The sequence below is a fragment of the Rhincodon typus genome, chromosome 8, assembly GCF_021869965.1.
Source record: "Rhincodon typus isolate 14 chromosome 8, sRhiTyp1.1, whole genome shotgun sequence".
NCBI classification, from domain to species: domain Eukaryota; kingdom Metazoa; phylum Chordata; class Chondrichthyes; order Orectolobiformes; family Rhincodontidae; genus Rhincodon; species Rhincodon typus.
This window is the reverse complement of record NC_063339.1, coordinates 54,283,619-54,308,618: the sequence shown is the minus strand read 5'-3', so window position 1 is coordinate 54,308,618 and position 25,000 is coordinate 54,283,619. Positions and strand designations below refer to the sequence as shown.

At 38.9% G+C, this 25,000-nt stretch overlaps 1 protein-coding gene across 1 annotated transcript in view; it reads left to right on the top strand.

The window, feature by feature from the left end:
• The window catches only part of baz1a (bromodomain adjacent to zinc finger domain, 1A), a 65,191-nt gene that overhangs the window by 5,948 nt on the left and 34,243 nt on the right, over positions 1 to 25,000 (top strand). Inside the window, exons 3-15 of the mRNA XM_048600426.1 lie at positions 1,195 to 1,353; positions 4,711 to 4,809; positions 5,093 to 5,180; positions 9,978 to 10,115; positions 11,298 to 11,406; positions 12,220 to 12,401; positions 13,039 to 13,134; positions 14,708 to 14,846; positions 16,042 to 16,185; positions 21,212 to 21,307; positions 21,412 to 21,636; positions 22,453 to 22,618; positions 23,542 to 23,649. Of these exons, the coding sequence (XP_048456383.1) occupies positions 1,195 to 1,353; positions 4,711 to 4,809; positions 5,093 to 5,180; positions 9,978 to 10,115; positions 11,298 to 11,406; positions 12,220 to 12,401; positions 13,039 to 13,134; positions 14,708 to 14,846; positions 16,042 to 16,185; positions 21,212 to 21,307; positions 21,412 to 21,636; positions 22,453 to 22,618; positions 23,542 to 23,649 (1,749 nt within the window). The remainder of the gene's footprint in view (positions 1 to 1,194; positions 1,354 to 4,710; positions 4,810 to 5,092; positions 5,181 to 9,977; positions 10,116 to 11,297; positions 11,407 to 12,219; positions 12,402 to 13,038; positions 13,135 to 14,707; positions 14,847 to 16,041; positions 16,186 to 21,211; positions 21,308 to 21,411; positions 21,637 to 22,452; positions 22,619 to 23,541; positions 23,650 to 25,000) is intronic.

Sequence of the window (25,000 nt, the reverse complement as noted above, 5' to 3'; positions counted from 1 at the left end):
TAGTGTGTAGTATGTAAGCTAGTTAATTCGGAAGATCAAAAATGTGTGCTGCTGTGAAATCAGATGCCATAATCATAGCTATTGAAATTACTGCTTACATTTTTAGAACTGTAATTGAAAACAATAATTTTGGGGGCTTATGTAACAGCTGTTTGTTAAAACACATGGCTGTGGAAGCAAATTGCTTGGGAGAGTGTTTATTTTGTTCTACCAGATCAGGTGGTCAACAGCCTGAAAGGTGATCCATGAAAGGGTCCTATTTCGCCTGCTGTCACAGTTTCAGAAAAGAACTGGAGGATCTGAGGGCTATCTTCTCCAATTAGGTGCCATTTCTGTCCCACCTTTGTGGCTAATAGGTTTACTTAGAATGCTATCAGCAAAAAATGCAGGAGGCCTGTGACCTCTGAGCAAAGAACTGTACACATGGGAGTCACTGAATTTAAGCTGAGGCCTTTGCAGCGTGTGCAGCACTGGAGTAACTACTTGGGACATCTTCCATGTCTGTAAGGAGAGAAGCTCCAAGCTGCTAGCCAGTATGGGAAACTAGTCTGACACAGCAAAGAAGACTCCGAAGTCCATGGCACTGAGCATTGTGCGACTGACGGAGGGGAGGAGAGTGGGAAAGCATGTGTAACTTGTGAACTGAATTTGTTTGAAGCCAGTATGTAAGTATTTACCTTCACATTGTCTTTAAATATTTAAGAATATGACTTTTCAGTTATCTAGATCAGAAGGTTGACAGCATGTGGTTGTTGAGCATAAGTATACAGGGTACACTGCAGTGTTTTGGATGCAATCTTGAGCTGTAACCATATCAAACCTCAAGTGAATGCTTTTTTTTAAAAAAAAAACAAAAAATCCAAGGAGCTAATTTGACAGAAGCAAAAAAGTTGTTTATGCTATTGTCCACATCACCGCAAAGACCGATTGGGTCTTGGTGTTGCTGCTTGTACGTACATCCTTCCTTTGTCCAAATTGGTATTGATTGTGTTACTGTACTTCAGAAATATCGCTGTAAACTGCTTTGGAATGTTTGGTCATGTAATGTGTAATATAAATGCAACTCTTGAGGAACTGAAAACCAGCAGCACATTATGTATGAAACTCAGTACAGCCATACATCAGTTATGATCTGATGCTTGAAAGCAAATCTGGTCTGTGTTAAACCTGAATCTAAATCGTTTATTTCGTTAGGCAAGCATGCAAGATTTTGGAAGTTCTGACCCCACCATTACAAAATGGAACTGCTAATGGGCACATAAGCAGCAGAGCCGAAGATGTGGTTATTGTCATTAGTGATGAAAGTGATAATGAAGAGCAGTCCAAAAGCTCTGCATCTTCTGTGTCAATTGGGTAAGTATTTACTTTGATTATGTCATTAGGTGCAATTTCTTTATTAAAACTTTGTCACTTCCGCTGCAGGCACTGTGAAGTCAGCACAGGATGTTTGAGAAATATGGCTATTGAGTGGAAGCGTAATAGGTGTAACTCTTCCACAAATGTGAAGACAGGACTTCTGGTTAGACCACAAATCAGCTTGAATTTTAAAAGAAAGCCTCTATAATGAAGTCTAAAATAATCTGTTTTCAAAGTGTTGTTTAAATGTTAGCATGTGCCCACAGTGCAGCCACTTGAGCAGTATGATGTTTTTATCTTGGAAAAAGGTGCCATTATATTGCTTGAAGTGAAAATCTTGACTGCAATAAGTTATAACTGGAGATTCTTGTATTCACTGCTGTCATGCATAGTTATTGTGTGAAACCAGATAATGAGCTATAACCAAGAGCCTGCAATTTCCTTGGTGATTTTATTTTTAAGTGTGGTATTCAAATTTGAAGGATGACCATTTTATGTTTGCAAATTACAGATGATTTATTTTCACACCATTTTATTAGGCTGGCCTTTTTCTTTCCTCGTGGCTTCCGTTTTTCTTAAGGTAGATTGGTCCATATGGATCAGCTGTTTTGGTTATGGCAGTTGAATTGTGAAAAAAGCTGTTCTGCTCAACCTTTCCATGCAGGCAAAAAGTATACATCACCCCTTTCTTGATTTCTCGTTAATGATTTTCAGCTTTTTTTTTTTTTTGTTAAGCTTACCTCTATCACTTAATTTAGCAAAAATGGTGTAAATAAACTTGCAATTCTGGTCTCCCTGGTATAGGAAGGGTATTGTGAAACTTGAAAGGATTCAGAAACGATTTACAAGGGTGTTGCCAGGGTTGGAGGGTTTGAGATATAGGAAGAGGCTGAATAGACTGGGGCTACTTTCCCTGAAGCGTTGGAGGCTGAGGGGTGACCTTGTAAGTTTATAAAGTCATGAGAGGTATACCTAGGGTGAATAAACTATATCTTTTCCCTGGGGTGAGAGTAGTCAAAAACTAAAGAGCATTGGTTTAAGGTGAGAGGGAAAGATATAAAAGGGACCTGAGGGGCAACTTTTTCACGCAGAGGGTGGTGCATGTATGGAATGAACTGCCAGAGGAAGTGGTGGAGGCTGGTACAATTACAACATTTGAAAGGCATCTGGATGGGTATATGAATAGGAAGGGTTTAAGAGGGATATGGGCCAGATGCTGGCAAATGGCAATTAAAATACCTGTTCGGCGTGGATGAGTTGCACCAAATTGTCTGTTTCCATGCTGTATATCTCTGGCTCTATAACGCATCCTATTGCGGAGTGATGGGTGAAATAGCCAGAAGTGAAATGTAGTTTGATCTGGAATGCATTGCTTGATAGATGGAAACAAATTGTGATTTTTCAAGAAAATTGATTAAATGGTGGAGGATGGTAAAGGGCATGGGAGAAAGTTTAATTGGCTGGCTGTTTCAAAGACAGTTGGGTATACTCCTATATTGCTTCTATTGTGATTATTATCTGCAAATGTCAGCCTCATTCTATGGACCTTTCTCCAACCCATTGACCCACTGAGAAACTGATTTTAACTCTTGCTGTCAGGAAAGCAAAGGAGAGGTACTTCGGAGTCAGCCAAGTTTACTTTTCAGAGGTCTAATAGCATTTTGAAGTTTCTGGCTATCATAAAGAGTATGGATTCACTGTTTAGGAACTGGGCAACCTGTTCAGTATGAATGCAAAAGAGGTATATGAGGTTGACTTGTTTGACTGTTGGAGCTTGGAGAACAATTCCAGGTTTCTTTTGCCCAACTTGATCTGGGCTATATTTTCTTTCTGTCTCCGTATCCAATCCACAGACTCAAGGAAACTATAGTTGGCACCCTGACAGTATGGGATTGTATCTAAATATGAGCAATTTTAATATCTTGGTAAACTTGCCTCCCCTCCCACAAAAAAGAATGCACAGCTACCAGTCTATTTAGTAAGTGTGTGCATTTTTGCTCCATTAATTTATTTGATAAAATAGCTACTACTTGGGCCTGACTCCTGCCTTTTTCACCCATTTGTCTTGCATCTGTTGGTCTTTTTTTCGAGCTGTTTCTAACGTTTTTCATGTGTATTAAATGGAACTAACCACATTCACCATTTCCACGGGTGCATGTCTGTGAAGAATATACCATGTACTCTCTTATAATTTGCATTTGTCTTCAAGGTTTGTCATTGAACATATTTTATACGTCTGTTTTTATAAATATTTTGGATTTATAAAAGTTGACATTTTGAGACAAAATAAACAGAACTGATGGATGATGATGATTAGAATTACTTGTGGATTTGCTTATAGTTGAACACAAGGGTTGATCTAGAAATAGGATTATTGTAGATATAACTGCAATTATACATGCTCTTTTCATAATGTACTTAGTTGAATAGTTAGCCACACAGCATAGAAACAGAACCTTGTGTCCAACCTGTCTGTCGACCAGACATACCAATCTGACCTAGTCCCCTATAACCATCCAGATGCCTTTTAAATGTTGTCATTGTACCCATATCTGTACCTGTTCTTCATGATGGATCATTTTAAATATTAAAATCTGGTTTAGTGCACTTCATTTACTTGGTATTATGGACTAACAGGTCTTAGGGTACCATAATGACCTTTTTTTTGATTTCACTAGTCTGTTTTTAATTTCAGTTCAGTGGATAACAAATTTTTTCATGGTTATTGGTATAGTTTTCAAATTTTGGCTAGCTTTAATATAGACTTTGGGGACAGTTAACAATTGTAACTAACTTCCTGGAAATCACGAAGCCCACCTAGAGTGTATTTGCAGTAATCAAGGCGAGGGAGACTTATGCTGAAATAGCTTTGCTTCATTACACATTCAGTGAGAATAAACCTGGGTCCACTAAATGCATGGTAAAATTTCCACTGTCAGAATTTCAGATCTCCTGTGCTGCGGGTCAAATGGTTCCAGTGTTTGACCATTAAGAGCTGTAGGGCACAGCATGTTAGTAATTGGATCTAAACTGGACAATTACTTTGAAATGAAAACTGCATCTTTAAGGTCTTTTACTGCACTTAGAAGTCCACGCATGTAAATTTAATGACTGTGCCTGTACAATAACAAAATTACTTATGTAAGCTTTTGTCTATCAGCCATAGATTAGCTAACAAGATAAATGCACTATTATATAAAAATAAATATTTAGCTTCTTCTGGCCCTCACTTGTCACTTCACGTGTAACAAAGGATTTTTACATGATGAAATTGATGAATGCTTTTCAGTGAATCAGCTATATCCGATTATTGCTCAACTGGTTTGTTTGATATCCAATCTTTTTTATTTCCAGGAAAAAGAGAACCAAAATTGATGTAAGTTTATTTAAATACAAGGTGCGACCCCTCAAAACTGAAGGAAATGATATCATCATTAAAGCTGCTCAAATGAGGTAAGTATTATTGAAAACCTGTTTGTGAGGAATATTATGACTAGTCATCATCCACAAAAAAGGATCAGCAGATTCTCTTGCCTTGAGGCCTATTGATTATGTATCTTGATGGGGCACCTGTCAAAATCAAATGGGGCAAGGCGAGGAGGCAGACCTACATGAACATAGCCTTTTGAATATGCATTGTAGTAAATGTTTACAATCTAAATAACAATATTTCTATGTAAGGTGTACATACATATACACATGCAGTATCATTTTGGGTTTGCATTCCATTTTATAGTCGCAAGAAACATCAGTATTCCCAAGACAAACTGAAGCTCTTTCTTAAACAGCATTGTGAGTTGAGACGTGGGATGCTGAAAGTCAAGGTAAGACAAATCATTAACAAGTTCTGATGACCATGAATAGCTTGACGACAAACTTCTTAGTTTCTTTAAAAATAAGACTAGCTAATGTTCAAGTTTCAAGTTAACGATGTTTTGTCAGAACTGGAAAAGTTGGAGATGGAACAAGTTGTAAGCAAATACGAATGCAGGGTGTAGCTTGCAGCTGTGCTGCAAACTGGAAAATTTAATCAAGTCTGCCTCCCAGATCCATTGTCCCTTGTATGTATGTTTCTCTCTCCCCATTTCTAGGAATTTGTTGACCAATGTCCACTGTCAGCTTGGAGTCCCTGCAGCTGCCTCCTTTTTTAATCTGTTTCTACGTTGACACCTTGGATCCCTTGGTTATAGTACTATATTTAACCACTAGATGGAGTGGGAGCTTGATCTTTCATAAATGATATTTAAGTCTAAATTTAATCACAAAATGGATGCTACTTTGCATCATTTGAAACTTTGCTCACGAGAAGAAATTTTGACACTCTAGCAATGCTAACTCAACTCTAGATCCATTGACCCTAACCTTGTCAACACAGGAGGTTCACTAACTCTGCCAGCAGGAGGCAAAAATTTGGTTTATACTAATTCAGCATCACCTGTCTCCTTGCTCTCCTGAAACCCTAACAAATGTCTTTATAATCTGTTTGGTTATTTGTCCACTGTCTTCTGGCTGGTTTCTCACCTCCAGCACCTCAAACTTGTACTGATCTAAATCTCTACCCACACTTAATTTGCACCAACTCCCAGCTTCCCCATCAGTTCTGGGTGAGTTGACTCAATTTTTTGGGCAGGCAGTTTTTTTTTTTTTTTGTTTTTGAACATTGTTGTGACTCCTTAACTTATAATTACTCCATTGCCTCTCATGTCTCTATCTCAAATCTTTCATTTGTTCGTGGAGAGAGTGTCAACCCCAGTGCCAACACTGGGCAATTCTTGGGATTTCACAGGGTTTTTGTTTGTCATTGAGACTTTTTAATGTATTTTGAGTTGTTCCCTTGTTATTGATCCCTATCCAACAAGAAGTGTTTTATAAGTAAATTAGGTATGAAGCATTTGAGCTGCTAGGTGAGAATATTTTAAGTATGACAAATATCTCCTTCCATCACAGATCCCGTCATTCCTACATTGGCCATTCCAGCTTCTCTACTTGACGCTTGTCTCCCTCCTCTTTCTGCTCCTGTATGGAAAGAATCTGATTGAAGGGGTAGTATGGGTGAGAAGGAGGGTTACTTGTGTTTGGAGATGCTGGAATGGTTTTAATGGCCACTACTGCAACTGCTAAGGCAGTCTCATTCATCCTGTCACCAATCCTTTGACCTGTTAGGGGAGATTGATGTGAAGAATCAAAAACCAGGGAGTCTCCAACAGTAATGAGGGCAGAGTAATATCAGTTCCCAAAGCTTTTCCATGACTGTGCCTGAAATTTCAAACTTAGACTTGTTTCCACAAACAGATTGGACATGGAGCTGGATTAAGCTACTACAGACAACAGCGCTGTACTAATGACCAGTCATGGAAAAGGTTGCATTGTGTGCATACTCATTGCCCTTGCTTAGTCACTCTGCTTCCTTGTCAGGCTTGGCCAATCTCAGAATTTTGTGGTGCAGTCACATCCTGATTTCTTAGTCATTTCTGATGTCTTTAGGAAAGTGGTGATGAACTAATTGTTGAACTGATGGCAGTCCATGCAATGTTAGACTAACCCCAAGTGCCAGCAGGACAGTCATCCAGTTTTAATGAAAGAATGGAGATTGCTTTCCAAGTTAAAATGGTGCATCTTGAAAGATTATGTGCAGGTGATAGTGTTCCTCTACTGTTGCCTTGCCTCAATGGCAGAGGTCGTGCTTGCTAGATGGTGAGATGATGTGGAGCACCATTGTAGTTGGTACATGATGCCAATGTGCAAGTGGTGGAAGGGGTGCTAATGGTCTGTTGTGTTGAGTGCTGGGATCTGCGCACATAAGTGGATTGTATACCCTTGTTTTTGTGACAGTAGATAGGCAAGGGGAGTCAGGAGGTGTATTACCCACCTCTCTTGTCAAATTAATAGTTGTTTTAAATGGCTCATGATGTGCCTCTAGTGAGTGGCACCCACCAAAATTTAAATATGATAATATAGTGACTGCAATCCCATTGAAGGTTCAGGAAGACGAGTTGGCTCTTGGTAGTCGTCATTTATGTGGCATTAATATTACTTGGCATATGCTCCACTTGCTGCAAAACACCATGGAATTATCAAAAACCTCTCACTCCTGACCTTGTGATAGAGAGAAAGTCATGGAGGAAACAAGTCGAAGTGATTTGACGCAATGCTGCACAAGCTGGTCAAGGCAGTGATGTCATCTGTCTCAAATGGTTGACATCCCCAACAATAATTGTCTTTCCTTAGTGCTTGGTACAGCTGATGTTAGTGGAGACTTACCCCTGATGGCGTTGAATTTTTCTAGGACTGTTTAATGCCTGGCTTGGTCAAATGTTACCTTGGCGTCAAGCAATTGTAGGTAGTGATCCTGTCACTGGTTGAGTAGTCCAGAGGCCCACATTTGTGACTTGGAGGACATTATGGCAGTTGGGGAGATTTAAGTTCAATGAATAATTGAAACTGCAGTATAAATCTAATCTTTGGGACCACAGCTATCACTTTTGTTGGTGAAGATACACCTGGTATGCTTTAGAGAAAATATGCTGTACTCAGCTGGTCTGACCTACATTTGACTCCACGCGCACAGCAATGTGGTTGATGGGTAAGTGGATTCTGAAATTATCTTGTAAGCTACAGTTCAAGTTCACTTAGAGATTTTTGGACTTGCTTGTGATGCCCACCACATTAATAATGTAATTGCCCCTCATTGCAATTCAGCTACTTTGTCCTTGTTAGGACCAAGGCTGTAATTCAGTCTGGAGTTAAGTAGTCTTAGCCAAAGCTAAACCGCTTCAGTTGGAAAGTAGACTGAGTGCGCTGATTTAGTCTGGATCTTTTGTTTTTGAGAACATGCCTGAGCAAATCTCCATGGTTAAGTCTGTGTCTGTAGTTGTACTGAAACATATGTTTATGTTCATACTGCAAGTTGCCAAATTGTCGACCATCCATCCTTATCGACTGGCAGAATTGCAGAACTTGCATTTGATCTGTTGGTCATAACATACCCCTGAGTACGTGCAGTCTTAAATTGTAGCTTCACATTTTGGCATTTGAATTTTCGGTATTGCTATTCCTGCACTTGCTGTATTATTCTGCATTCCTCAAAGGTTGTACCTTTCAGAGTGTGGAAATGCAATGCCCTGAGATTGCATCATGGTTGCAGGAAATTCTGATGATCTGTAGTACCTCATGGATGAACAGCTGTGAGCTTCTGACTCGTAAATCTCTCTCATCTGTTGTGGCTATACCACTATGGTGTCTAGTAATTGAGTCAATGCCTGGTGATGTCCAGTTTTTAAAACAATTTTTCAACCATTTGTTAAATTGGGTGCCTTGCTAGGCCATTTCAGAAGGCAGCTAACCACATTACTATTAGTTTGGACACCGCATTCCATGATATTAATTAACCACACACCTTTTTAAATAATTCATGGTCACCATTGGTGATTCTTTTCATTCCAGACTCAATTTAATGAATTTTAATTCCCCAACTTACATTTTGGGGTTTGTTCATCAGTCCAGGCCTCTAGATTACTAAAGTCGCTCTGAACTTCTCAAGGCAGATAGTTGCTTCAGCAAGATACATTGGAGGTGCGTATCGGGACCATGCAGAAATCTAAATGCAACTGAGTCTAGGCAACAAACTTCCTTGGGGCATTTGCCCTCTAAATGTAACCCTCTGAAGAAGTCTCTTCGTGTCAAACGTTTTGGGGATCTCAACTTTGAAGCTTAATCGGTAGCCAGGAAAAGTTACAGGTTTTGAAACCTAATTTAACTCCTGGTCAGATATTAAAATGAGGCTTCAACACCCCTTAACTGCTGAACTACCCTAAGCATTTATTCTCTGAACTGGCACTGTCCTCGCACCCTAAACCCCAACCGTCCGTTTTATTTACGTCTTCACAACGGCTGTCGGCTGTCAACTGGTCATGTGCAATTGTTAGTCCTTTGAAGTTTGGGAATAAGATTTCTGCTGCTGATGGCTATCCCAGCCATGGTAGGATCATACCATCCTCAATGTTTGTGTTCTGTAATTTGTTTTTTTGTGTACCTAATTTTCTGTATTTAGGCTGACATTCCCAAAATTCTCCAACTGTCTATCTTTTTCAAGTCACTTCTTTCAACATAACTGTTCCCCAAAATTTAGGTCCTGTTATCTCATTATGTGGTTTAGTGTCAGGTTTTTGTCTGCTTCTATGAGCTATCTTATGACCTTTTTACTATTTTGAAGTGCTGAATAAAATAAAAATAAGTTTGCTTCATCCTTGGTATCAAAAACATTCAGTGTCTTGGGTAACAACTGTGCAAGTCCAAGTAGACCCTTCATCTGTGCATTTTTGTTGTAACTACTTCCTGATTCTTCCCTTTTTCACTTCCTATCTTGTAACTCCCAAGAATATAAATTTTTGTCTGTCAAAGTTGGATCACCATACTTGCATAAACTGTCCTTGTTGAGTCCTTAACCTGACAGGAGTAGTTTCAAGGTTTGAGCATCGTTTACATTGCTTGGAATATTTACTTTCAGATCAGTTCAAATTACTTTGTGCAATCAGCTGTTCTGTATATTTGAATGTCTGTTTGAACTGAATAATGTTAGAAATACTGCTAAAACTGTGCCTCAATTATTTTATTTCACACAGTCTGCAACTGTTGATAAGTACAAACTTTTGGAGCAGAGCTTTTCCCATTTGTTCCCGGATGACCCATCAACCTTTATTTTCAATTCTGCTAACAGAGGTCGAGCAAGGGCTCTCAAGAATCGCTCTTCATCAGCAAGTGTAAGTATTGCATGTTGGAAAATTGTCATTTCAAACCTTTAACGTATTTTGACTTGTAGTTTTGAACCTTTGGCTCATTTGGGAGATCTCTGCCTCTCAAGGTTTTGTGTTCATGCCTCACTCTAGGGTTTGAACTTTCAGACCCAAAACCAAGGCTGACATAGCAGTGCAATAGAGAGAGGTTCTATACCATCAGCTGTGTTGTCTTATAGATGAGACATTCAACCAAGGGCCTGAATATTACACTTAGTGTTGCGACCAATATTTATCCTCTATCAATATCTCTCCAAACAGATTAACTGATTTTAACATTGTCAGAATTTGCTTTGTGCCAATGAGCTGCACCATTTCTGTACTATAACAGTTACTACGTTGTGCTTAATTGACTGAAAGATTTTGAGACTTTGTGAAAATTATTGAATAAATGTAAGTTTTTGCTCACCTTCAAAGTTTAGTACAACAAAATGTCTGGGTTTCAACTCGTAAGTTGCACATCTTTTGAATAGAATATCGAGTACTTGAAAGCATTCAGTTGAAACTTTAATTGCATTGAGTGCAAATTAAGTTTCCACAAAGTTTTTAATGTAGTAATTGTTTTGAGTCAAGTGTATGATGACAAGCATAGAAGCACCTTAGAAGTACAAAGAAGTACAAAGCGTGTCTGTTCATGTGCAAGTTCACCCAAGTTCGAGAGTTTCAAAAATTATCTGTAAGACTACTTACTGTATAGCCCAAATAATTCGGATGCGCTAAGAAAAAGGGTTTTGGGTAACTGCATCTATTTCACAAAGTTCCTTCACGCTATCCATATGGCAGATATAGTGCTGCCTCAATTGACCGAGAAGTCCTGTATTTGTTTGCTAATACTTAAGGCACCTATTGAATCCAGTTTTGCTTACATAGTTGGTTAACTGGAATGCAGTAATGTGAGCAGAATGGTTTTAAAACCAATGTTCTGAATGGTACTTCCTTCTGGATATTTTTGCACTCCTCCGATGTACCTTGCATGCTGTTACTTTGCATTTTGATTTGCAGCAGTGAATGATAAATGTGCAAACATTAAATTTAGGGACAGAATCTGGCCACAAACACTTTTAAAATCTGGTTATTGGCCATGAAGTATTTTGAAACTTTTTTAAGAAGTAAAACAAAATATAACCGTCAACTAAACTTTTATTTCAGTACCAGTCAGATGGCACTGCTGATGTGGATGACATGTCAAAGTACAGAAACAAATCTGCACGAGAGATTGAAAAGATGCGCAGGCAGAGGGAAGAAATGAGAGCAATAGGTATACTTTGCAGTTACATATTTTTGGACTTGTTATCACTTGTAGTCGCGGTCAGTTCCTTTCTTAGACAGCTTGAATGATAGATTTTCAACCTTTGAGTCCATTTCCTTGCTTTCCTGCTGAATTAAAAGTGAAAATGAGTGGTCTGCATTCTGGGCTTAAGGTGCTTGTTAAAAGTTAACCAGAGCTCCTAGGGAGTAGTTTGTTGAGAAATGACACTAGGGAAAGACAAAAGTATTGAATGACTTGACTTCAGTTCTGTCAAAATTACATTTTAAAAGCTTTAGTGTTTTCCTTCCAGCCCTATAGAAATGATGTAAAGTTACAGACAAATGCAGCCATGTGAACTTACCCTTCACGTCTCCTGGATGTTTATGACCTTCATTGAGATCATACACAAAATCAAGAACACTAATGCAGAAGGAGAGGCTATTGAAAGGATGGACCTGACAGCAGTAGACAAGCAGTGCCAATGATGTAGACCAGTTAGAGCAGAAAAATGAGCTACTTGATATGTCGATCTTTCAATCTTGAAAGAAGATCATGATTTAAGATGTTTCCTTCTAGGATTAGAGGTTTGTGGACATTAATCCAGAGAAAGTTTGAGAGGCTTGCTACATGTGGTTAGTATATTTGAGAACGTAGTCTTTGGGATACAACAGGAAGTGTAAGTAATGGCAGGCTTATTAAGGACTTACAACTGTTTTGAAGGGGTGAATGTGTACATGTACATAACTTGCCAGGATTGCTGTCCAACACGTTTCAAATGAAGTTTCCTACAATGTTAGTTGTTTTCATTATTTGTTCTGAAAGCAAAAAGGAGAAAAGAGGAGGAACTAGCAAATGAGATGCAGAAAAGAAAGGAGGTGTTGGAAGCAAAGAAGAAAGAAAAGGAGGATAAAGAAAAGAAAAAAGAGGAGTTGAAGAAAATATTAGAAGAGGAGAAAATGAAAAGGAAAGAAGAAAAGGAACGTCTTAAATTGGAGAAAGAGAAGGTAATAGGTTAAAACCTACAGAAAAAGTGGAAAATGCTGTTCAGTTTTTCCACGATTCTTCAATTTCAAAGATTAACTTGGTGCCGTACTTAATTTTCAGAAATAGGCACAATACATTTGCACTGAACTTGTGCAGAGTTTAGTTTTGGCACTTTGCACTGCTTTGTTGTAGAACTCCTCCTACAGTGTGGAAGCTGGCCATTTGGCCCACCATGTCCACACCTACCCTCTGAAGAACATCCCACCCAGTCCCAACCCCACAACCCTGCATACACCATACCTACATGTTCCTGGAGACTACGGGCAATTTAGTCTGATCAGTCCACCTAACCTGCACGTCTTTGGACTGTGGGAGGAAACCAGAGCATGGGGAGAACATGCAAACTCCACACAGACGCCTGAGGGTGGAATCGATCCCAAGTCCCTGGCCTTGTGAGGCAGCGGTGCTAACTGCTGAGCCATGATGTTGCTTACAACGTTTAATTATTACTTCTGCTAACCAGAAGTAACTTGCTTTGGAGTAGTGTGCCCGTTATTTTTTCTTTTTAAAAACAAAATGGAAATTTTATTTGTGGAGGAACTATGGAATACTAGTTTGTGTTTTCTGTATATGTCACCACTTAATGTATTTTCATAGGAAAGAGAGAAATTGCGAGAAGAAAAGAGGAAATATGCTGAATATCTCAAAGAATGGAATAAACCCCGTGAAGATATGGAGTGTGAAGACCTGAAGGTACTGGTAGTAAATGTTGTATGATCAAGGCCAAATGTATTATTTGGCAACTTTGGTTATAAAGTGAAGTTAAAGGAGTTTCTGGTTTTCAGTTCCGTGAACATGACGTTTTTTAAAAAGGGTCACTGACTGATTAATCTTTCTTTTCTCCTCTTTTGACTGCATCTACCATGCATTTGCCCACTGAAGAAGCGTATCCAAATTGCACTTGCTCTTAGACTTAGCATAAAACACAACCTTTGATCCAACCAGTCCATGCCAAATGTAATCCCACACTCAACTTGTCCCACCTGCCTGCTTCTGGCTCATATCCATCCACACACTTCTAATTCATGTACTGTTTAGGTGTCTTTTAAATGTTGTAACTATACCCACATCTGCCACTTCCTCGAAGTTTGATTCCACATGGGAGCCGCCCTTTTTTTGAAAGAAAAATGCCTATGTTATCTTTTTACCTATCTTTATGTTATCTTTACCTATCATGAATTTATAAATCTCCATAAGGTCACCCCTCAACCTCCTATGCTCCAGTTTAGCCAACCTTTCTGGCAATATACTGGTAAATCTCTCCTGAGCCCTCTCCAGTTTAATAATATCATCTGTGCATCCTCATCACAGTTCATTCTTCTCACAGTTCACCCTCCCACCCAGTTTATCTGCAAACCTGCATGCAACTCCTTCAACTAAATTTCAAATATATATTGAATAACTGGGCCCTTTATATGTAAACCATTTGTCATTGCGTGCCACTCGGAAATAGACCTATTTATTCCTGCTGCTGCTTGTCTGGTAAACAGTTCTCTATCCATGTCTGCACACTACCCCGAATATTGTACGCTTTAATTTTATATGCTGTTGTTTTATATGGGACTTGATGAGGCTCAGCAGTTTTATAAATCAAAAGTGCAGCCTTCAGAAAGGATTGTTTCTTCAGAATGTTAACTCTAGTCCTGGAAGCCTCAAGTCACTGTTCTAGCTTGATATCCAGTGGACTGAATTTATTTTGATTGTCTGGGTCATGAGAACAAACTAAAGTAGAGTAATGTTTGCTCATGGATACATAAAACGTTACACTAACAGCCAAGAGGAGCAGCTTACTTAGATTCCTGAGTAATTTGTGCAGAAATACTCTTTAAAACATTGTCAAGTCCAGCTTGTGGATTAGATTTGGAATGGGTCCATGTGACTGACTTTTTTCTATTTTTGCAAAAAGAGATGGTGTCTGCCATGCAGTTGGATAAAGAAAGATCCCAAGTGCTGGATCTGGGAGTTAGCCAAAACCAAAGGGACAAGAGTGCTGCCACTGTGTTAGTTGAAAGCAGATATTGGCCATGATCTGCCATACAGTACAAACAGTTGTGAAAGATGATTCATAGAGCTGAGTGCAGCAGACATGGGATGTTGCCTTGAAGGTTGACCATGTGAAAGTTGCAAAATTGGGCTGTTTTCATTTTCATTCATGTCTCCTTTGTCATATTTTCTTTCAAGAATAAATATTATCAGTGAAGAGGTTACTGGTTGATTTTTGAATGTAAATTACAGGATGTTCACAAGACCTTCTTTTCCTCAATAGGAACTCCCGGTTCCAGTGCCTGTGAAGACCAGGTTACCACCAGAGCTTTTCGGTGACGCATTAATGGTTCTGGAATTTTTGCATGCATTTGGAGACCTATTTGACCTCCAGGATGAGTTCCCAGATGGCATGACTCTAGGTAATGTTTCTGACTTAAGTGCATAGTGTAATTGAAATATACTACATTGGGAGCATTTTTGGTTGAAAGCCTGCATTTTTATTCCCAGGTTCATTCAACCATAAAATTTGCGTTTTGACCTTGGGTTTGAAGTGGTCACAAAGTATCATTCATTGTCAGCCCCTAATTAGCCTCATGATAATCGTGTTTAGACCTTGAATTTCTTGTGATGATGCTTTCAGATTGTGTTGAAATTGATAAGTGTCAGTCATGGTGTGCTCGTTAAAAAGCTGTGCTCCCCATAAAGCTGTTACTATTGATGAATGGGTTTGCAGCTGCAGGGATAATATTGTAAAGTTGCTGTAATATTTCATTTCGACTCTGTTAAAGTGCAGCTATAATATGCTAGCAGTGGGAAGCCAACTAGAGACTCCAATAGCAAGTAGCCTGGAAAAACAAAATTGTGTTCATATGTCGTTGAGCTTCTCTAGTGGTGAGAGTGCATTCATCTCCTGATTTGAGCCTTTGAGATCAAGGGTTCTGAAGTCAGTCCTCCTTGAGGGTTGTGACAAGTGCAGAGGGATGGCAGAGTTGGGGGAGAAAGTTGCAACCCCCATTTTGGGAAATTATTCTGAATGATTACAGGCATTTGAGAGGTCAAGAGGTGAGCTGCTTGTTTGTGTCCAGACATTCACCCAGTCCTGTTTGGTTGAAATGTTGATAATGAATGCCTGGTCCTGTTAAGGTTCTGTATTAACGTGCAATTTCTTGTCTTGAAAAACTTTGTATTTTTGAAGCCCTTGTCATGTTTTGTTTCTCAATAATAATGTTGGACCATAGTGAGAAATTGAGTTCTGATAATAGTGAATGGTTGCATAACCTGTATGCATATATAGGTTAGAGCTTAAGGCAATTGGACTTACAAGGACAGATTCCTCTTGTTCTTTTGGAAAAGAAATTGTTTTCAGTAATGTGTTTAAAAATGTAGCTCCAAGCTTTATTAATAACACTTTATTTGAAGGCTTTTTTTTATTGTTCTTGAGTGTTCAAAGGTTATATTTGAGTGTTGTTCATTGACAGGCCAGCTTGTCTAAGTTGGCTTCATTTTCACTAATTCATAGCCATAATTTTTAAGTCTAGTTTAGAGTGCAAATGGTCACATCATATTGCTGCAAGGTTTCTGGAAGATCTAATTTGTTTCTGATTATATTCACAGAAATCCTTGAGGAAGCACTGGTCGGAAATGACACTGAAGGGCCACTCTGTGAATTGCTGTTCTTTTTCCTAACTGCAATTTTTCAAGCACATGCTGAGGAAGAGGAAGTAGCTAAAGAACAGTTGAAAGAAACTGATCCTAAAGGTTGGAGATTGTTCTATGTCTGAAAGTTATTTCTGAAAGGAGTGTAACCAGCAAATTATTGTGTATGATGACCTTTACATCATTCTGCTGTTCAATCTCACTGACATGCTGGAATGTCAACAAAACAATTTAAATTCACAGCAAGGTGACGGACCCTGGGAATTAGATTTTGGTGGGGTCCAAGCGTAGTTTTCAGTTTATCCTGTTCATTGCCCTTAATTTCTTAACTTGATTTAAAGCTGCACAAACTTGTCTAATTTCCAGGCAATTCAGTCTGGTTTGCAGGATGTCTCATTTTAATTTGCCTTTTGCATATCTAGGTATTATTTTTGTGTATCTTTGTTGCACTCTCTGCAAGGCTTGCATATCCGTGCTAAGATTTGGTGCTATATGCTGCAGGATTTTCAACTGTGTTCTGTTCCTGTCTGTTTGGATTCATCTGTTTCTAGCCTTTACCATTTTGGCATTGCCATGTTTTGTACTTTGTTAGGTCTGAAATGGATTGTTATATTTGCCTAATTGGAAGTTTAGCTGTCTCAGTTATACTTAAGTCCATCCTTGCAGCTGTACTGTCACACTGCCATGGTGGCAAATTAGGATTGTAGCTCTTCACCATTTGAGTGTATAATGAAGAGTGTGAATACAGGCTATTGTGGGACACCATTATTCCAACCTCTATTAGAGTTCCTACTTACAGTAAAGATAATAAGGCTCCTCTTCAGCCAATTTCCTATTCAGGCCAATAATGTGCCGTCAATTCCCTCTATTCCAACCTAAGCTAATAACTTATGAGGATTTCTTCATACTGCTTTTGACACCATCAATAGAGATAACCCAGTCACAAAATTCAAATAGGTTTATCAGGTATGAACTGACCTGAAAATTTCAACGCTCTTCAGTTGTCTAATTTTGAATAGCAGATTTTAATTTCTTGGCAACAGATGTCAGGCTGACTGGTTTTTAATTCTCTGGCTTCCACACAGCCCCCACCTCCCCACACCCCCCACCCCCACAAACTTAATCCGAACTGATGGGTGCAATTTTCTAACCTAAAGAAATTGAATCCAGAGAACATTGGAAGATCAGAGATATCTGCAATGTTGTCACCACCTACTTAAAAACCATAGCTTATAAACAATTTGCATTTGTGGATTTGTTTCTGTTTGCATTCATTGATTTCTCCATTTAGTTGAGCATATTCCACTGAACAGTTTTAAGTACTGATGTGAATTCATTCTTTGCACCTGACATTTCTTTATTTCCAATTAGTTTTGAATGGCCCACAAATTTTTTGGAACAAGATTGTAAAAATTGTCAATTTTGACATCCCTCGCAAATCTCCTAGTTTTTTGAAATCCTTAACTATCTCTTAGGTCACATTTTTGTATTTGCCAAAATCTGTTTTTTTGCTTACTTTTTTTGGTTGCATGCTGTGACTTGCCTCTTTTTTTTTTATTTTAAGAAAAATGAATCTCTTGCTCTGTATCACAATGAATTTTTGAACACTTCCCAGTGACCTTCAGTCATTTTATGCATTAACAAATTTGTTCAGTTTACTGTGGAAAATCAGGCTTGGCTAAACTGGGTTCTTGAATGTTTAAATTTCTATTTTTCAAACACTACATTGATTTCAATGATCATGATTTGAGAATAGTCCATAAACGTTAACTCAATTTAGCTTACTAATCTGTTAAATTTAATATGGCTTGCTCACTGGTTGACATTAAGGTCTAACTTGGATGCACTGAACATGCCCCCTGCCTTTCTGACAAACGCTAATGTGCATATCTCAATCGAAGTGCAAGTTGCTATCTTGCTTTCAAACCATTATCCTTTTGGCTGCTTGCTTATCAAAACTATACTTCGACAAATCATTAGTTCATAGCTGGTTCCATCTTGAATCTTTCTCTTGACGATTAGAATTGCGTCTCTGACTTAATGGTCTCCATGGACCTTGTACTAACATGAAAGCGAGGTCGTCTTTTATTTGATGAATTCTTTTCCCTCTTCTTTGTCTCTTTGAAACCTTCTGTGTCTTGTATTTATAAACATGCCTCTGACGTAGGCACTGGACAAGCACACTTTTTCACCTGATCAGGATCTGTGCACAGCATTGCATGTGTTGAATAGTGCAGCACTTGCAGCCCTTTGGAGTGGGAATGCCTGAAAATTCACTATCCTTGAATTAATTCCTCATCAACCCCTGTTTTAGATTCTCTGATCAGCAGAAATTATCTCTCAATTCCTTCCCTATCGAATCCCTTTTTAGAGTGCTGTTAAATGCAATAATGTCACTTAAACCTAAGAAAATGGACCTTATTTACTCCATCATAGGGTAGCCTTCTCATCCCAGGGATCAGTTAGTAGTTCTTCACTGTACACTGTAATACAGGACTATCCTCTTTAAACATGGGGACCACTATGTAAGAATCTTGCAGAAGCATTGTATAACTAGATTGGGATTTCTTTCCTGCAAACCCTTGCAATAAAGAACTGTTGCCATTTACCACTCTAATTGTTTGCTGTGTCTGTGTCCTAACTTCCAGTGTTTCTCATACAAGCATTTCCAAGTCACTGTGAATTTTAACATTTGAGACCTATTGGTTTTTTTATTCTTATTCTCAGCTTAGCACAGAAACTCCATCTGCCATCTTTCTCGCAACTCCATTAACCTCCCTACTGTTTATATCATGTGTCCTCCTCATTTAGGTTTGTACTGTGCATTAAGAGTTCTTCATACTAAATTCTAGCATTTCCCAATGACTGATATTACACCAACTGTCCCATTACATTTTTGAAAAGCACCGTATGCCAACTTTCAGTCTGGGGCCATTTTATTCTAAGCAATTTAGAAAATCATACTTGGTGCCATCAGTTTCCTCTGAGAACCTGAAGTGATAGGCCTTCAGGTTCCCAGGATCTGTCAGGGTTTAGTCTCAACCTTCTCCAGAACTTTCCATCTATTAATGATCTTAGTTTTCTCTTTTCTATCTTAGATACCCTTTTTCTGTATGCACATGGCATCTTCAAATATAAAGGCAATTAAAATACTTTCAGTTCATCATTCCCTCAGGTCCTTCTTACTGTTGGTGTTTCTAAGGGACCTGCACTTAAATTAGCTATTGCCTTTTTTTGATGCACTTGAGGCTTTTTTCTCAGTTAGATTTATTCTATTTCTCTCAGTTTAATCAACATTTTGGTGACCTTTTGGTATCTAAAACACTCCCAGTTTTGAGATGACTTCTCTTTGTAAGATTATAAGCCTCCTTCTGATGTAAATGCTACCCTTAACTGCCTCAGATTTTGATAGTTTCGCTGTGTCCCTGATTCCTTAGAATGTCTGCAATGTGGAGTCCTGCTCAGCGACTCAATTGTTGGGCAGAATGCATTTAACGCAGGTATACCTGCCTGTGATTGTAGTGCCTTTCTCACATGCTGTAGTCATGGCACCCTGTTAGCTCTGCCTTGTGTGTCTCCGGTTATGCGTAGTAATTTATACCTACAGTATTGGCAAGTTACTCTGTTCCGGCATACTAAGACGAATTGATTACTGGAAGTTGAAATTGGTCGGGGGAAAAAGCCCCTGTCATCCCCCTCTGCATAAATGAGCCAGATTTGCAACTTTGTACTGAGTCCATGTCGAACTCAGGCACAGACTGCATACATTTTCTTAGTCCAAAAAACTGTGTTGCGGTCATAGCTATTAAAGTTTATAGCAATAGCATAGACAAAAAAAGTGAGCGTGATATGCCTGATGATGGAAAGGTCTGATTGCAAGCTATGGGGAATATAGTGCCTGCAGAGGGATGTAGGCAAGTTGAATGAGTTGCCAGCAAGGTGGCAGAGTGTAAGAGCAAGGTTGTTCACTTTGATAGTAGGTACAGAAAAATAGTACGTTTAAGGGATGAAACTTGGAACTGTTGATGTTCTGAGGGACTTGGGAGGAAAGGAACACGTATGTACAGCTAACAAAAGGAAAGTAAGTGACGTGTCAGGTGTTACCTCCAAGGGGACTGTAATAGAAGAATGATAAAACGTTGCTGTATTTGTATAGGGCATTGTTGAAACCACGTGGAGAACTGTGTGCAGTTTTAATCTCTGTATCTGATGGTGGATCAGCTGATGTTCATTTGCTTGGTCCTGGGTTGAGGAAGGTGCTGCACGTTAAAGCTGAGTAAATTAGGTATCTGTGAAGTTGAGAAAAATAGATGGTGGTATCATTGGAAGAAACTATTCTTGCGAGGGTATGCATTGAGTTTATTTCCACTAGCAGTGGAATCCAAAACACTGGCTAATTTTAGGATTAAGGAGCTGATAATTTAAAATAACTGAGGAAAGATTTCTTGAGAGTTGAAGTTAATTTGAGATTATCCATCTCAGTTTTATGGAGGCGCCCTTGTACATTATTTCAAAAGCTAAGATTTTTTTGTCCTAGAGAAGCTGGGAAGATGAAGGTGAAGCTGAAGGTCACAGAGTAACGGGTTGGTGGGGCTCCATGGTATGCTCCTATTTCTGACATTAATGTACATAACTCCCCTGCTATTCTTCAAAATAGTCTCCTAGCATCGTATGCATTCAACCTAAGTGTACTTCAGTTTAATGTTTCACTGGAAAATGCTACCTTCCATCAATACGTTCTGCCGAGCTACCTCTACTGCTCTGGAGTGTCAAATGTTAGCTTTGATTTTTCGTTAAGCCTCTAGTGGTATTTGTGGTCACAAACGTCTGACTTTGATTTAGTGTCATAAGGATGCAGCGAATATCTCATGGGTCTCCAAGCAAAATGGTACACATTAAGTTGCATCAAAAAATTACCACAAGCAACAGAAAGAGACTGAACAGAATTGAATTGCAAACTGAGTTTGTATACATGCAGACAATTGATGATTATTAAATGTATTTTGGCACGATAATGTTTTAAAATACAGCATTTTTGAGTAATTGCTCAAATTGTTCTTGACCTTGCCTTTGATTACACACAGTTTGAATCTTTGGCATATTTAATCATGTGTATCTTTGTATGCAGATTTAACTGATGCTTTGGATGAAGATCTTGATTCTACAAAAAGTGCAGTCTCTGCAGTTGCTGCTTTTGCTGCTGCATGGCCCCAGCTCTATCAAGGTGGTACCTAATTTCTAATGTTAGTTTGTGTTTCTAATGGGAAAACATAATTTAGTTTAACAGGGTAATGTTGAAGAACGTGTTTTCCCACTTGTTTGTCACAGGCTGCACATTGCGTGATTTGGATCTTGATAGCTGCACATTGTCAGAAATCCTCCGACTTCACATCCTGGCGGCGGGAGCAGATGTGACACCGGCAAATGCTAAATATCGTTATCAGCAACAGGGTGGATTTGATGCCACAGATAATGCCTGTGTCGAATTCAGGCTGAGTAATCCAGGACTGTTGAAGAAATTAACAAATAGTCCAGTGTATGATTTGACAGCAGGTAATTAAGGTGGTGTTCATAATCAAATTTGAGTTGTTTTTCTGTTTTTTTTTCCCCTCAAATTTGATTAATTTGAGTCTGCTGTTTGGCTAGATTTGTGCAAATGTTGCACAATGAATTTTTTTTAAAAGAAGATATGAAACCGTATTTTCATCAGATTAAAAGTTGTCACTTCTGTGACACATGCAAAGAAACTGAAGTATGCAGGTCTAGGCATGCACAGTTTCATTTTTATATTGGTATGTGAGATCAGTTTAATGATCAGAACTATCAAACTTATTTTTGGATGGCAGGCCTGTCACCAAGTTTTGAAGAGAGGTGATCACATTGAAACTTGCAAAATAATCTAAGGGAGTTGAACAGGGTGGGTACAGGTGTGGTGTTTCTGGTGTCTGGGGAGGTTAGAACCAGAGGGCATAATTTAAAAGGAAGGGGAAATTCCACTAAGGTCAGAGATGATTATTTTTCCTCAAACGATTGTGAACCTTTGGAATCCTCTACCACAGAGGGGTGTGGAGGCTCATAAAAGGTATTGAAGTTTTGATCAGCCATGATTATAATGAATGGCAGAACAGACCCAAGGATGAATAGCTTCCTCCAGTTCCTACTTTCCAAAATTGGCTCAATCAGTAAACAAAGCATAAACGTTTGCATTTCGAAGTGACAGGCTGCTGTTCGGTCCAGGACCCCCGTCTGAATGTTGCCCCACGCCTGAGGTCCCACTGAGGGTCACAACAATTTTCAAGCCATGAAATAAGATAACAGTGGAGAGAAAATTCGGGAACCCTCTTGTAATCGTTTATTTTTTTTTGTTAGCGGAGAAGCTGAAGGTGCTGCATGCTCTGTGTGGACAGCTGCTGACTCTGGTTTCCACAAGGGATTTCATTGAAGATAATGTAGAGATTCTAAAGCAAACAAGGCAGGAATTTAGAGAACTGAAAGCTGAGCAACACCGCAGAGGGAGAGAAGAGGCTGCAGCAAGGTATGGTCTAAATACACAAACGCCAGTGAAAATTGCTATAGAGGTGGTGTTATTACAATCAGTGAATAAATTACAATTGTGCATGAGGAATATTGTATTCACATAGTACCTTGCATGTCCCCAGGCTAGTTGCCAGTCTATTCAGAGCAAATGAATTAAGTTTGTGGCACAATCACACTTTTTTTTTTTGTTTGCAACATTACTGTCTGTCTCTATGCAAACAGCAAGGTTCCAGCAGTTGACATAAACCAATAGTCAGTTTTTGTGTGTATTAGCTGCAAGTGAAGTTCAGGTACAAGGCAAAGTTGTCCCTTTTTTTTTAAAAACAATAACTGACTTGAACTCTCCCATTTTCTCTCCCTCTCCCTCTTCCCCTCATTTCCCCAGCTCAATTTTGTTAATTTCACCAAAAACCCTGTGTGGTTATGGTGAAGTCTTGGCAACTTATTCATCTTGCTTCCTTTACTGCCTCATCTCATTTAGACCATTTCTTGAGTGTATTGCAATTCATTAATGATGTTTCATTTAGGAATTCCATTTGCAAAATCTTTACACTTCTTCCAACAAACCAGATGAACAAATAACTGCAAGCTGATTTATTTGGTGAAGTTAAATCGAAATTGGAGACTTTTGTATTTGCAGCCAGTTTACCTGATGTGGATTTTTGAAGTGTTTCAGAACCCTGCTATCAAGATATCTTCCTTCTATCGCCTGTCTTCCTGATGCAGTTCTCCTGCTATTTGCTACTTTTGTCTAATTGTAACTTAAAAACCATGTCTCTGAAATAAACAGAAATGTTTTCCGTTCATGGTTGAAAAGAAAGCACCCACGTGACCTAACAATATTGTAAAATTCTTTGCTATGGTGTGTGTTTGTTTTTTTTTGTACTAGCATTATAAAATAAAATTATGCTCGTATTGTAGATATCGCAAGAAAAAAGAAGAGCGACTAAAAGAACAAGAACAAAAGATCAGAGATAGGCATGAACAAATGAAAGAGGAGGAACAGAAAAACTTGAAAGGAAGTGCAATGTAAGTTTTTCTTAAATGTCGATTAGTTAGAGGAGAGGTACACACAAGATATGATCAATTTAAAATATGTTGCAAATATTCATGTATTCTGGATATGTTTTGTTCAAGTCTTAATGGTTTATGAATCTAGAATTGGGATTTTAAAAGTTTGTAGATAGACCACTAGTTGTCCAAATTGTCTGTTATACTATACAGCATAGTCTCTCAGTGCCATGTTGGGAAGAGGGAAAGATCAGATGGAGCATCTTTTTAAGAGGGAGAAGGATGGTAAGACTGTAGATGGACAGTTTTGAGAAGAAGGATAGTGGTAAAATGAGTTTCCATGAATGAAGAAGCCATGTAGAGTAGCTACTCTATTGTAAAGGATCAGAGGTTATACCTTGGAAACTAAGACTGGAGGCAAGCACTAAGGTTGAAGTGAGAGTGGATATTCTGAGTCAAGTACCCCAGGTATTTGGAGCAGCCAAAGTGGCAGAGTCTATCTAATGCACTTTGTAATATAAAAATGATCTTTGTGCTCATCCATTTAATTTGTCTTTGGTCTAGTTTGCTGTAAATGTATTGTCTAAACAATTTAATACTTTATTTACTTGAATTATATATCATCTTCAACACTTCAACTTCTTCCTTTTTTAAAGTAAGAAGAATTGAGGTCTTGTGCCTTGCCTTGACATCTGAACTAACTGTTACTTAAGAAAAGGCCACCACTCACCCATGTGTAATAATCTCCAAATCCCAGTTCTACCAAGCGTTATATTCTTTTAACAAGAATTAGTACATTAAGTACATATTCCAGGAAAAATTGTTTCAAAGAAATATGGATTGCTAATTTACAATTATATAATTTGAACTGTAGCCACCTTAAAAACTTCCATATGCATACAAATGGGACGAGAAACAAATATTGTAGGTGGAGAAGGGAAGAAGTCAAGCATGGTTCTAGCATCAGTCCGAATCCCTGGTGTCAGTAGTATTTTCATGAGATCATAGAATCCCTATAGTGTACGAGCAGACCATTCGGCCCGTGGAGTCGCATCGACCCTCAGAATATCCCACCCAGACCCGCAAACCACCCAGCCTGCTCCTCCCTGGACAGGATGGGCAATTTAGCATGGCCAACCCATTTAACCTGCACATCTTTGGATTGTGGGAGGAAATGGCACACCTGGAGGAAACCCACACAGACACAGGGAAAACATGCAAACTCCACACAGACCGTCCGGAGGGTGGAACCAAACACGGATCCCTGGAGCTGTGGCAGTAGTGCTAAATGCTGAGCCACAGTTCCTTCCAACTCGTTGCTCTTGACTCTAGGTCGCAGGTGCATGGATTCTTGGTCTTTCACTGGTTT